Raw genomic sequence first — 14,482 nt, 5'->3', positions numbered from 1 at the left:
CCTGGGCACTGGTGACCTTGGCCAGCTGGGTTTCGGCAGCAGGGGTGGCGGTAGAGGGTGGATTGCAGAGTTGAGTGTGTCCAGTGTGAGAAAGCAGAAGCGTGTTAGTGATAGAGAGAAGAATGAGATGGGGGCCTGTCATGCAGGGTGGCATGCAGGGTCTCCTGTCCTGCTCCCCAGATAAGAACGCAGGACAGGGTGAGGCCAAAAAGGAACACCCACGGAGCCATAGATAGAGGAGTCACACCACTATAGTCTTGCTGGTGGCTGGGTTGGAGACACAGGAAGCAGGAGCCACACTGTCCACAACCCACTGTGCTAACTGCAATCTGCGCTTGCTCACTCAGCCACCATCTTCTTGCTAGCCCCCATTTTCTGCTAGCGTAGCCACGACAGTTGTATTAGTGGCCAATGGCTCACTGGTTACAGCTGAGGGCCAACTAGCCACAGCTGATGGCCATCCAATCACAGCTGATGGCCATTTACTACCTGAGTGAGCACCTTTCCATGTGAGGCCGAGAGCCTGGAAACTGCACTCCTGGCTCTGTCCCCACAGGGCCTCAGTAGCAATGCTGGGAGAAGACGATGCAGGAGAGAGAAGGGACAACTCCCTCTCCCCTTCTCTGCCACGGCCAGCAGCCTGGCACCGCATCTCCACAGCCCCTTACCGTGCCCATGGCACCCACCAGGAGGGGGCAGCGCCCAGACAGCAGCAGCCACTCGCTCCCTTCCTTCTAGTCGCCTGCTTCCACATCTTCTTCCCTGGGCCCTGAGCTCTTAGAACAAGGCATTGGGACCCCGAGTCTGGAGCCTTTAAGATTTTCCCGTATGGCTGTTTGGTGGCACAGAAACCTTCATGAATCCCAGGCGGCTGTCCCCAGAATACTCCAAAAGGAGAGGGGAACACAAATTTAAGGATCTCCCACATCTTCCATCCTCCCATCACCACTGCAGACAAGCTCCGAACTGGGGGAGGACATTAAATTAGTGCCTTTCAATTTCAAACCCCAAAGTCAACGCTCTCTTCCTTTTCTGCTTTAGAACTCCCTCCTCCCTACCTGGACCCTCTAGCTAACATCACACAATTGCCACTTTCCCCCTTCATTTTCCATCATAGCTGTTCCTTCCTTTTCAGTGTCAACATCAACACAGCCTCAGCCTCAAGACTTTTTTTTTGTAAAGGGCCAGGGCGTCAACGTTTTAGGCTCTGTGTTGCATTGTGTCTTCCTCTTCTTTCTTTCCTTTACTTCTCCCTCTACTCCTACTCATCCCTTTTTCTCTTTCTTTCTTTCTTTCTTTCTTCCTTTCTTTCTTTCTTTCTTTCTTTCTTTCTTTCTTTCTTTCTTTCTTTCTTTCTTTCTTTCTTTCTTTCTTTCTTTCTTTCTTTCTTTCTTTCTTTCTTTCTTTCTTTCTTTTTCTTTCTTTCTTTCTTTTTTTAAACAACCCTTAAAAAAACAAAAATCATTCTTAGTGCAAGAGCTGTACAAAAACAGCCCCCAAGGCCATAGTTTGGCAGCCCCAGGCGTGGCACGCTGTCCTGGCAGCTGCAGCAGCTGGAGAGCTCTGACTACCATCCTTGAGCACTACTCCATCCCTTCCCTTCCACACTGCTGGGACAGCATGCTGGCCCTAAGTCTAGGCCAAGTTCCCCAAGCCCCAGAGAACCACTGCCCCTCTGGCCTGGGCATCAAAATGAGGCCTGTGAAGTAGGCCTGAACCCGGCTGGACAGGGAGCCCAGGCCCCGCTGTTTGTTACACAGCATCCCTGCACACAGGCCTAGCTAATACATAACACCCACCCTCCCTCTCTGACTTGGTTTCATTGATGGGGTGGGCCCTGGGGTTGGGGTGTTTGGAAGGACTGCCCTGTGGCATGGCACACACCACACAGGAGTCTAGGCAGCCAGGATGATGGCCTGGCCTGCAGCAATGCCTCCTGGCCCTGCTGTATGTCCCCTACACTGTTGCCCTTGGGCACAGGGACAAGACAAGCCCTTCCTTGCTTTTGGGTCTCTGGTACCAAGCACAGGCCCTGCACAGAGAAAACCATGTTACATTTCTGTTGAAATCCTCCAGTCAACTCCCTGTGGAGCCCAGTGAAGGGAAATGTTGTCGGCTGACCAGCTGTCCTGCTGTGCCAGGTTTTAGTGCTGAAGTCCTGGAGCCCGGAGAACCCCAGTCCTGGGTGCACCAGGATATGGATCACCGCCTGCAGACTCAGGCCTGGGTTCAGGCAGGACCTGTGGCACTGGGTTCAGAAGTGCTGCACTGTCTCTGAGATAGGCTGGTGAGTGTCGAGCTGGCTGCATCACTCACGTGGAAGTGTTGGGGGACGGGGGGAGCTCTAAGGTCACCACACCCAGACCACACCCCAGACCAATCACTTCAGTGACTGGAAAAGCTGTCCAATCTCTTCTCCGGAGACTCAGTTTCCTCATCTGTTAAATGAAGCAACAGTGGTATCTCCCCAGCTGAGACGCTGTGAAGGCCAGTGCTAGGTGGCCAAATTTGTTCAGTCCTCCAGGTGACAGTGACAGGCAGCCAAGGCTGACACCTACTACAGCATGTTCCAGGCGGGTCCTCAGATTTCTCTGGTGGTGGATGCACGAGGCCAAGGGCACTGAGCCACACACAGACTATCCCTAGGCACAGACCAGCAAGGGCTCACAGTCAGGCGTGGACATTAACCCACAGGGACGCTAACCAAGCCCAGGCTTCTGAGACGGAGCTGCGACTGCAGGCAGTCTCAGCCCCACCCATCCCTTATCTACCACCAGCTTTCTGGAACCTTCCGCGTGATGCCACAGAAAGAGAATCTCGGAGCAGAGAGCAGTGACTAGAATAGATGAGGCACCCAGAGCCCTGAATGTCGTATCTGACATCTTGGGGCTCGTGACTCGCTCCCTGATTCTCTGAGCAGCAGCAAGAACCACCACAGACAACAGTAACACGCACACCTGAGGAGAGGCCAGTCTGTGTCCTCTCACTTCACCCTGACAGCAAGTCAGATGGAGAGGCACCGATATTTCTCCCTTTAACATGTGAGGAAACAGGCTCGAGGAGAAGAGACCGGACAGCTTTTCTGGGTCATGAGGGGCAAGGACCGTGTTGAGCTCAGCTCGCAATGGCAGCTCTACAGGCTCCGAGAGGCTCAGCAACTCCTAGGGTGACACAGCGAGTGGGCAGGAGACTCTCTGCCCTACACTGTACGGTGCCAGGTCCCCGTCTAAAAGAGAAAGGGAAGGACGGTGGCAGGCCGCCTCATAGAGCGCCGGCCGCTCTCTGCAGGGACCAGCAGGCATTGTCCCACTTCCTCTCCTTTGGTTTGAGGCCAGCCCTGAGCGTTTTACAGAACAGGAAGCTGAAGGGCTAAGTGACGTCCATGCCCTGGACTCCTGTCCACACACTCCTGACAGGGCCGGGGGACAGTGAGGGCTGCTGGGTGAGCACAGCCCTGAGTGTTATTTACACCCTGTGGGCCTCAGTGTTCTCATCTATGAATGGGAATAAGTAAACCTGCTGGTTCTCCGGATGGTGAGGTGTGCCATACAGTGGAGGAAGCTGAGATGTGCCAAGAAGCCCAGGCAGGGGAGGGGAGGTCAGGGGGGAGTGGGGAGGAGACGCGGGTGGAGCCACTGGCAGAGGCGGGGATGTAGACCACAGACAGGGCCCTGGGCAGTCCTGCACTCCAGAGGCTCTCAGGTGGCTGCTAGGATCCCAACCTTCAGACTTAACAGTGCTCACTGCATTTTGTCAGGACTACTATATCTTAGCGCCATTTCTATAGAAACACAACCCCCGCACTTCCTTTCCATTTTATAGGAACACAAAAGCCAGCTAGAAGAATCAGTTATGTTGACGAGCCCTAACTCAGCCACCGAGTGGCTCCCTTGTCCACGCAGCTCACCCAGGGCATGACTCGGCCATACCAATGTGTGTGTGTGTGTGGCCGTGAGTGTGGGTGTATTTGGTTTTTATTCAGTTCATGTTCCTCCACAGGGTTTTAGAATCAACTCAGTTAAATGGCAGCAGGACCATCTCCTGTTGGATGGCCCTTTCTGATCTGTGGTCGCACAAGGGGATCACATCAGAGCCCATCTAACAGATGGACTCGGCTGGAGCCACTCATCTGAGGTGTCACACACCAGCGTGGCTGGGAACAGGGACACAGGCATGGCTGAGCCCAGCCACCCTTCTCCACTCCAGCTGGCAGCTCGTCCAGGGCAGCAGGCCAGTTGCTCAGAACTTTGTACAGAATACTGTGCAATGTTCAATGAGAGTTCAGTAATTATCAATGACAGTCACCCTTGCGCTCCAGAAAAAAATGTGGCAGGACCCAATACCCAAGGTCTTACAAAACCTCTGCCCTTCATGGTCTGAGAAGCCCTGGGTGTGCAGGTGAGGGGGTGCACACGCGTAGATGGAGCTGGCCTGGGTTCTAGATGACCTGCCTTATCATCTCACAGGGGCCAAAAAAACTGTCCTGTCAGTGAAGACATTCTGTGTCACAGCCTGGATGAGCACACCAAGTCTTGAGGGGCCCTGGGGATGACAGGAGGTTGCTGGACACTCGCAGGGGCCAGCACTGCCCCATGGGCCCTGGGCACCAAGGAGCATGGGTGCTCCTGCTTTGCCAGCCTGGAGCCTGTCCCCATGATGCCAGGCTGACACGTGGTGGCTCTGTTTGTGGATGAAGGCATACCTGAAATGCCTTCCAGATGTATTTTTCCAGATGCATGATCACAAAGTCCTCCTCCCGCCAACGCGGCTCCCCCCACCCCACTCCCTGCCCCAAGCACAGAGCTCTGAAACTGGGTCCTCTGTCCAGAGCACATACAGCCAGGGGATGGACATCTCAGTGTGACACCTGAGGCCAGCAAAGTGACACAGAACCAGAAAGGCAGCATTGGACCAGAGGCAGAGCCGAGGGGCTGGTCTCTGGTGCAGCATGACCACAGACAGCATGCTGGGGCCTGCAGGACACAGCATGTGGCAGCTCATCCTTAATGCCCAGCTGCTCAGCATCACCCCTACGTCTCCCAGGAGGTGAGTTAAATTGGGATGGACAGACAGGTGGAAACCGCTTTACTTGACCTCTTGCCCTTTGCAATGACCTGCATTCAAGTCCAGAGCCCGGCCACAACTTTCACTTCAAGTCACATGAATGGAAAATGGGTCCCAGGAACCCTGATCTCTAACATAAGCTAATCCAGCACTTAATTCTTTGTGGAACAAAGTGGGGCACACATGTTTAAAACATCTGTTTCCTTCCTGTTCTGGGGCTGTCTAAAGCAGAGCCAGACTGCAGAGCTGGGAACACTCCCTCTGCCGTAGTAACTCAGAGGCTGAGAGGTGAGGAGGACAGAGAGGTGGAGGCAACACGGAACCAGACCCCAAAGCCATGCCTGTAGAAGCCACGTCCCAGGGCAGGAGGAAAGTGAAGGAGAGCTCAGCTAATGTCTCTGGGCCCTGCTTGCTCATTTTTGGAATCCCCCGTGAACACTGAGGGAGCCTTGGACTTAGCACACACGAATGACAGGATGCAGAGACCAGATACCCTGGTGGCCCTGGCTAGCTGTTGGGGAATAAGGTCCCTCCCCTTCCTCCCCTCATCTCTTCCCCTGTCCTTTATCTTCCTAGTGGAAGTGGAACCAGTGCCACGTCCAGAAATAGAAGGCATTTATAAAAATAATAATAAAAGTACTAAACAATGTAATCAATTCTGGTTCTGAGCTCTGGCCCTTTCATTCTGTATTAAGAGGGAAAGAAATTGGCAAGGGTTACAGAGATGCTGAAAACACCTTAACACTAAACCAAGACATTCTTTGTGACACAATCAGATAGACTGAATGCAAACTAAGACGGGATAATTTTCTTGCATGGTGAGCCAATTATTCAAAGGCTGTGTCATGGACCTTACAAAGCACCTCACTGAACACTGAGAGCCTCGGTCACATATTTACTCTGGTAGTGACAGGTATACACACCACCGAGGCTTTGGGGGGGTGGGAGGTCCCTGGGGCCAGGCAGCGAGAAGGGAAATAGTTCACCCCAGGGGGTGTGTTGCCTTGCCTCCTTCATGCTAGTTCAGGGGACAGGACGCTGAGTTCAGAGCTGAGGATGGAGCCCCCAGCCCCAAGGAGGGAAGCCCAGCGCCTCCCTGTCCATGCCCAAGGACATTACCTGGGTGGGAGCGCTGCAGGACAGATGAGCCAGGTCCCCGATCCTGGCTGCGGCTCGGGGATCACTAGAGCTGATGAGAACAGGAGCACTAATTTCCATGGAGTGCCTGTGGCTGGCAGCCTGCGAGGACCTGTGTGTCACGCTCAGCGCGGTGAAGGAGTGGCGTTTCTTGGCATTCTTCTTGCCGTCCACACGTTGTTGAAAGGCACTGACTGCCCCTGTGCTGCTTAAAGTGGGACCCGGGGCCACACTGGCCACCGCACCGGGGTCGGAGGGCAACGAGGCATGGCAGCCAGACACAGCAGCTGGGCAGGGCTTGTCCATCTCAATAAGCTGCTTGGCAGAGTCGTTGAGCTAAGTGAGAAAGGGGGAGAGGGGGGTGGCTTCATTAAATAATGATCACATGCTACGTCCAGCTCTCTGAGCTCTCCCAGCCTGCATTCACATTTAAGAGCTGACAATGTGTTCAAATTGATCAGATCTTTCTAACAGGGCATCCAGTATGAATGATGCAGTAAAAAAAAAAAAAAAAAAAAAAAAAAAGCACAACAAAGGCTGGAGTGACATCTGCAGATTTAATTGAAAAGGTTTCTGGAGCAGCTGTGGTTTCTAAGGGCTGGCTACCACATGTGCCCCAATATAGCCCCAGTGTTTTCCTGAGCTGCCCATTTCTGAGGTGCGAGGTACAGACCTGCAGAGAGTGAGAGGCCACAGAGAGTGGCGCAGGGAACAGCCAGCCATCGCCTGACATTCACCATGACAACAGGTTCCTGGCCTGCTTTGCACAATGCGGTCACTCTGGTAGGAGAATTCAAGGCATGTGACCAGAACGCACTTCCTAACCACTGGCGACTGCAGGTGGCAGGAAAGTCTGGCCGGGTGAGCCTGGGACCCCTGGATGTTCTTTTCAGTGAAAACCCAGAGCTGACCTGACTGGTCCGTGAGGAGTCAATACTGCGTTACTGCCAGCGATTCAGCAAGGACTCAGGATAGGACCCCTCCACTCTCCCCTGACCTGCTCCACAAAGTAGCAGGTGCTTTTAGAGGAGGGGTGTCCAAACTGCGGCCCGCGGGCCAACCGCAGCCCGCAATCCATTTTTAATTGGCCCGCAGCAAATTCCAAAAATATATTTAGTTTACTTAAATAAACCAGGTGAGGCAATACGTACTTCACCTCGCGTGAGTGGCCCGGCTGTTTGTGTATTTTACCTCATATGGCCCTTGGTAAAAAATGTTGAAAAAAGTTTGGACACCCCTGTTTTAGAGGAAAGAGTTTGATCCCAGTGGAGCTTATCAGGGCTCAAGTCCACAACAGCCTGAGGCAACTGAGCATCAGTACTCGGTGGCTAATGAAGGCTTCTGTCCCAGCTCTGCTGGTGGTGGCTGCAGGGGCTGTGGGAGGAGAGACGCCCTGTTCTCCAGCGGGGGGTCCACCAGGGCCTCAGGTTACATGAAGGTTCAGTCCTAGGAGCCATAGTGTCTCTCTAACTCCTACACTTGGAGCAAGTTTTTCATTCAAGGTGTACGATGGAGACCCTTCCCTCTCGGGATGTACTTGGCTCAACCTCGGTTCATGCCTAAATGTGGGACTTACAATGACTGAAAGAATGAAGTGGAGGGAGCTAGTTTCTGTGTGCTCAGTGTGGCCAGGAAGAAAATTGGATGTGAGACTCAGCTTGGGACCATCTCCACACGATGGGGTCAACAAATGCCATTATGCTAGACAAAAGCCTATAAAATTCCATTCTTTCTGCCTCATCTTTTCAGAAGTAGCTGAAGAAACTACGTCAAGGCCAGCTAGCCTTCTGGGGACCTAGCCTGGGAAGCACAGAGTTAAACATGAGGGAACTCAGGCCCTTGCTTTTTGTTTTCGCCTCACCTGACAAAAAGGGTGTGGGTGTCATGGACTCGGAGGAGGCCTTCACAAGCCTCTGTCCTGCAAGAGTGGGCAGCAGCAGACACCGGAATACCTACACCAGCAGGCGTGGGTGCCCCAGCACTGCCTATTGACAGCCAGCATGCAGCCAGACCCGACTGCGGCCCAGAGCACAGCCCGGCCAGAGCCTGCTGGATTCCCAAGGCTGGCTGAGGCACCGTCCCTGCTCAATCCTTTTCCCTTTCCAGATACCACATTCCCAAATGTCTCACCTACGGACATACGCTCTGTGTGGTCCCTACGGTGAAACGCCCTGACAAAAGTCACTGCGGGCCTTGGCTCTGCTCTCTCAAGGCAGTTGATGGAGAGGCCTGAGGCTTTCCCTCACCTGACCCGGAACAGGTGAAAACAGCCAGCAGCCAGCAGGCTGGGTTCTTGCAGGTGGACAGGGAAGTCCCCAGCCCCATTTTATTTATTTTCAATGGGTTCACGATGGAAAGTCCCCTCTACTCTGAAAAAGCACCTGTTTTCCTAAAATTTACTTCCAGATCAGGGCCTTGTTCATGGCTTTCCTATGTGATCAAAGGGAAGCACAGGTGTGCCTTTCCCCGAGAGGTCTACAAAGTGAGGTCTCAGGTCGCTAGCTATCACCAGGCAGACCAGACCTGTGCTAACTGCTGGCAGAGCTAACTGATGTGTTCCTGACATTGTCTTAGCCACATGATAATACAAGTAGAAAAGTAAAAAAGGAGAAGTAGAAAGACAAATGCAGTCTTTCTGCCTACCTGGATCCCAGATCTGGGGGAGGGGTTTTGGAGGATGGCTGTGCACAGGAGGCAGAGATAATATTCCCACCACAATGGCAGAGATTTCCAGGGCCGAGCTGGCCGACAGGCCTTACGCCCAGAGACCTAGAGTTTCAGTGTGTCCAGGCAGAGCCAGTGCCCCAGGCCATCCCCAAGCACGTCTCACGTGAGTGCCATGGGCTCAGAAGTGGCCCTGGAGTCAGTCCCCTGTTTAGGACATGGGACAGGCCTGGGCTTGGTCAGGACGTCCACCCACATTTTTTTCTGCCAGGATGAGACAATGGCATGGAGTGTCCTGGGGAGGGTCCCCCAGGGTAGGAGTGAAGGACAGTGGAAGAGAAGTAAGGCACACCAAAGACTAATCTCTCTTCTTCACACTTGGCCAAGCTGTGCTGCTCTGGGAAATGCTCAGTGAGGGAGGGCCGAGCATATAAACTGCACCTTACATGCTCCATTGCCTGCCATACTCTGGCAGCATGCAGTTTCCCCTGCACCACGGCCACTTCCCAGGCCAAAGGCACTTCCGATGGAGAGGCCTCTGGCTGCTGGCGGAGCATAGCAGGTCAGGTAGGTTTCCCAGGCCCGCTCCTGACTCCCTCCCTGGAGTGCATGGCCACCTCCCTCAGGACTCACTGCCAAGGTCAGCCCCTTGCCCCAGAGGTCAGGGGAGGAGGCATAACACAGAGCCCTGCTGGAACACCAACACACCTGCAAGCCAGATGGGGACAGAGAGGGACAAAGAGAAGCCAAAGCAAAGACTGTGTAATGCAGTTTAGTGCTGAGGGTAAGGCACAACCTGAGATGCCAGTTTAGAGAAGGGGTGAGTCAACAGAGGCCACTGTGGGGAGCAGTTTGAAGTCTTCCTTAGGGAATGGACTGAGCAAGGTCTGGAAGGATGCAGAGAGTTCCCATGGGAGCAGGGAGAGGACGTGGACAAGGAAATCCACCAAGGCTGGAGGTGCTTGCAGGCAGGTAAAGGCAAACTGCAGCCAGCTGTGGATCTGCAGGTCATGGGTGCAGGAGCCACACCTATGCCCTTGGCTGAGCCCAGAATGTGGGCTGGAGCCAGGTGGGGGCTGGGCCAGGAAGGGCCATGCCACCACACCTGGAGTCTGGCCTCAGGCCTGGATTAGGAGAGTCGCTTAGCCCTGAGCCAGTGGAGGACACTAGGTTCTCACTCAGCATACACTACTAGGGTTTGCAGTGGGTAGCACCGTGATGAGTTAGGGGGGGGAAAAAAAAGATAAAGCCCCGCTGAATGTAAGGAGTGACAGCACCGGAGGTTTCACCTCCGTGGATCACACACTGCCTTCAGACTGGCCCAGGCACAGGGCCGTCAGCATTTTCATTACAAATACCTGTCTTTCAGATGGAGGTTATGAAAAACTCACTCCAGGCTCCAAAACGTATGATCTAAATCCAGGATTATTTCCTTTGAAATGCTTCCTCCAACTAGGCTCAGCTGTTTTGCTCTAGTTTATGGCTCTCATTCACTTGCTTCCTCAGCAGTGCTACTGTCTCAAAGAACAAAGCAGGGCCCGTTCCCTCCCACAGCCCTTTGTGGGGTGCTCCAAAGAGTCCAGCTCCTGGACTCCAGTGTTCTGCACCCACCCTGCAGGGCCAAAATCAAAACAGAAGCAGAAAGGTACAATGCCTCCCATTTATCAGCATCGGAACGGTCTAAACACTACCTGCCATGTGTCTGCACTTGGAAGGTTTTTATATTCCTGAGGCAGGGCTCAGATAACTCCATTCTTCCCCAAAGCAACAGGCCTGGACTGTCTCACTTACTTCCCCCATGACACTGTTGACTATTAGAAACTCCATCTTCACAATCAGGAAACCCCGGCCCTGACAGATCACGCGTCCGCACACCCAGAACACACAGAGCCATGACGGGAGCCCAGGCGTGGCCGCCAAGAGCGTGGCATCGCCTGGCCCCTCGGCAGTGCCATCCGCGCACGGATCGCCGCGCAGCCCACCACCGGCACTTGTCAGTCCTCAACACGTCCCGTCCCCCAGGGGCTGCTCCCAAATAACCGCAGTCCCCTTCTTGAGGGAGAGCTAGGGTGCGGCGGTATCACGCCTTTCTCCCTCATGCCTTAACGAGCCGAAGCCCACAGTGGGTGCTGAAGGGAGGGCCAGTGCACTTCCATTACAGATAGTAGGAAAACAAACCGTAGGAAAAGTAAGAATTTCTGTTTCCAAGTGGTGAATTCTCAACATTTCATCAGCAGCTCTAGCGGCCCTCACATCTCTGCAGGAAGCAAGGGGACTTCCAGTGACAGGCCTCCTGATGAGAGAAACAGTTCAGTTTTATCTTCTTTGCTGGGGACACGTGGCTTCTTGTTGGAGAGATATGTGTATATATATATATATATATATATATATATATATATATATATATATATGTATATATAAAATAAACTTACCCAGTAATTGACCACCCCACACACTCCTGGAGCGCCTGGCTTGCTAGACTTTGATAAGTGCAGTGGCAAACGGACTGGGCGTGGTGGAATCCACGACGACTGCTGTACCTCTGGAACTTGGTCCTGGAGGTAAAGCTCATTGTCCAGGGACGCTGCCCCCACCTTTTCAAGCTCCAATTAGCCATGCGGCAGGACGCTCAGGGCTGGACCTGGCAGCTAGCGGCACCAGTGCTGTCCCAGATGGAAAGCCTCTCTCTGGGTAAACACACCCGTTCACGTGGGCCCATTACTCCAGGACACCCGCACGTCCCGGCATCTGTCTGTGACAGTGGCTCCCGAATCAGATTTTTTTGGAGCAGCCATATTTTCCCATTCCCTCCTGCTCCACTGGGCACAGTCTCCTCTCGCCCACAGGCCTCCTCCACATGGTGGGGAAACCAGATGACTGCTCCCCCTGAGTAGGTGTGCAGCCCTGCCTCATGGGGCCTGGGGGATCCTGGCCATTAGCCCAAGTGTCCTAGGGGAGAGCCGAGGAGACAGTGAATAAATGTGGGAGGCGTCCCTTTCCTTCCCCCCACAACCAGAATGCTAGAGTTCTGTGAGTGGCTGCTGACTGCCAACTATGAAGGGGCAGAGTGTGGTAAGGTGGACAAGTGCTTCCTGCCGTAGGATGCGCCCCTCCCCCAGCCAAGATGCTCATCTGGAAACGAACGGGCTCTGTGGCTTTGTCTGCCCATGAGGGGTCACCTGTTTCTAGATGGATACCTTCTACGCACACAGACAGGCACATGCAGACACACACTGGGCTTTCTTCGTCCACGTAACACAAGAATCCGTGCTTCACCAATGTATCCAGTGACTCTAATTTTGAATGTTTTTGATGGAAATAGAAGACATCTACAACTTCCAAACAAAATGGAAACAAACTGGTGGCCCCAGTGCTTAAGTCTCGATGAGTTTGTTCATTTATCAGAGGATTGTCATTGGCTCCTGGCAAGGAAGGCACCCACCATAGGGCCTGCTCCCTCTTGCTCTGTGGGGATCCCACAGGCTCCTGGGAACATGGCATCAGATGGGGAAGCTCAGCTCACACAGTCAGACACGTTTTCCTCCAGCACGGTCCAGTCTTGCCAACGGGAGAGTAAGGGTCAGCCAATGCCACTCCCCGTCAGGGACTCTGCGTTTGGCCTTTGTGACTTAGCGACCATCTTCCCAGGACTTTGTCTCACGAACTTTATTAGCTCAGATGTAATATTCCTCCCCAACCACAGAAACATCTAGAAATACAGGAAGAACTTCAGAGTTTCTTTTTTCCATTGTTTAAACAGTTCCCCACGGGCGCTCTCTCATGGGCGGTTTTACAGGAGCCCCGAGATCCCCTCGGTGAGTCTGAGGCCAGCACTGGAGTTGGTACTTGGTCTGGAACAGTGTCAGACCTGGGGGCCGAGGCAGAGTAAAGTTACCTAAAAACCATGAGTTATGACTAAGAGGACTTTAAACTGAATGAGTGGAGGAGGAATTTTTAAAAAAAGGAATACGGTTGGGAAACCAGACATATAAGATATCACGTATAACAAGAAAGGAAGGACATTGGAGTGGGAGGTGCCCAGCAGTTCTTAAGAAAAATAACAGGGAAAGTGATGTGTACAGCAACCCCTCTGTCCTAGCCCGCAAGAAGGAAGTCCAATCTCGACACATCGGCAGCAGGAAGCAAGGGGGCTGTGGCTGCGGCTGCGACCTGATGGAGGGGAGTGTGTCTTCCCTTTCATGGAAATCAAGGGACGAGCGTGCTGGAGAGCGAGTGCTCACAACTGAAAAAGAAGGTGACCAATGGATCTTTAAATGGACACACCATTCAGACAACAAATCTTTGAGCACCTGCCATGCCCCAGGCTCTGTTCTAGGTGCTGGGGATGCTACAGTGAACACAAGAACCTGCTCTAATAAAGCTTTGACTTCAGTGTGCATTGAACTACTCAGGGAGCTTGGTAGAGGTGCAGAGTCTGGTTTAACAGGTCTGGCATGGCACTCCCCACGCTTCTGCATTTCTATAAGTTCCCAGGAGACAAAGCTGCTTCTCTTGACAGACCCCATTTGACTAGCAAGGTTCTAGAACTCTGCTTTGCAATTTGTAGCTTCACCCGACTCACAAAATAATCACATGACCAAAGACAGCAGCTTCCGCATTACCTTTAATGCATTGCTCCTCTCACCGTGGGCTGAGTTCAGAATGGGTCACCACACAGGGCACTTGGCCTATTATTCCTCAGAGCGTCACAAACTCAGGAGCGGAGAAAGAAGGGCCTTTGCCTGCCGGAAATTTTGTCAGGAGACATCTCTGGAACTTCCTGCTTCAGCAAGATGGGCAGGCAAAGACTGCTGAGCTGCACTGATCAGTGCTTCTTGGTTGTAAAACACTTCATTTTTTATAAGACAAAACCATCAGCAGGCCCGGGTGAGAACAGAATCATCTCCTTTCAACTCTGGCATGCAGCACCCCGCTGATTAAAGGCTGGAACACAGCTACAGCCTTTGAGGAGAAAATAAGGGCTCTGGATGGTTGAGGGAGCCAGTCAAAGCAAGTGGCCTGGTGATGACCACCAGCCAAGCATATCTGAGATGGACCTTCGTCACCACAAAGGCTCATCGGACCCTTATACCAACCTTCTGAGGGGGTATCAACGTGGTATTTTACTGATGAGAAAAGTGAGGCTCAGAGAGTTTAAGCGCCTTGTGCTGAATTATACAGTCAACAAGTGGCACCATAATTGTCACTCACACCTTTTCTACCACATCTCATTGCATCTGCCATCATTTGCATTTACCTCAGAGTGTGGGGATGCTTTTCTGATCTTTAGGTTAAAAATTAACATATCCACTGAGCTATATATCTGCCTTCGGCAATTGGAGGGTGTTGGGTTCATTTCAGATATTCATATGTGGGTCTTTAAAAATCAGAAACACTCTTTTGGCATGAAAATTAGGTCAGGCAAATTCTCACACTGGGAGGAAGGACTCCAGCTACAGTTACCAAGGGTAGAAGACCATTTCTGTTCTTTCCTTTTATTTCGATGACATGGTGGTGAACTCACAGCTGTTAACAATGCCAAACTTTTATTTACTGAGGAAGTTGAACTCTAGACATTTGTAATACCATGTGCCAACACTCTGGGACTGACATTGTC

General features: G+C 52.6%; 1 protein-coding gene across 2 annotated transcripts in view; it reads right to left on the bottom strand.

The window, feature by feature from the left end:
• The window catches only part of SH3RF3 (SH3 domain containing ring finger 3), a 361,536-nt gene that overhangs the window by 93,099 nt on the left and 253,955 nt on the right, over positions 1–14,482 (bottom strand). Inside the window, exon 4 of one of the 2 annotated variants that reach the window (XM_033125360.1) lies at positions 6,184–6,537. The exons of the other annotated variant lie outside the window; for it this stretch is intronic. Within the exon in view, the coding sequence (XP_032981251.1) occupies positions 6,184–6,537 (354 nt within the window). The remainder of the gene's footprint in view (positions 1–6,183; positions 6,538–14,482) is intronic. 2 annotated transcript variants of the gene reach the window in all.

Source organism: Rhinolophus ferrumequinum, chromosome 13 (assembly GCF_004115265.2).
Source record: "Rhinolophus ferrumequinum isolate MPI-CBG mRhiFer1 chromosome 13, mRhiFer1_v1.p, whole genome shotgun sequence".
NCBI classification, from domain to species: Eukaryota; Metazoa; Chordata; class Mammalia; order Chiroptera; family Rhinolophidae; genus Rhinolophus; species Rhinolophus ferrumequinum.
The sequence above is the reverse complement of the archived record's forward strand: the minus strand, read 5'-3'. Positions and strand labels throughout refer to the sequence as shown.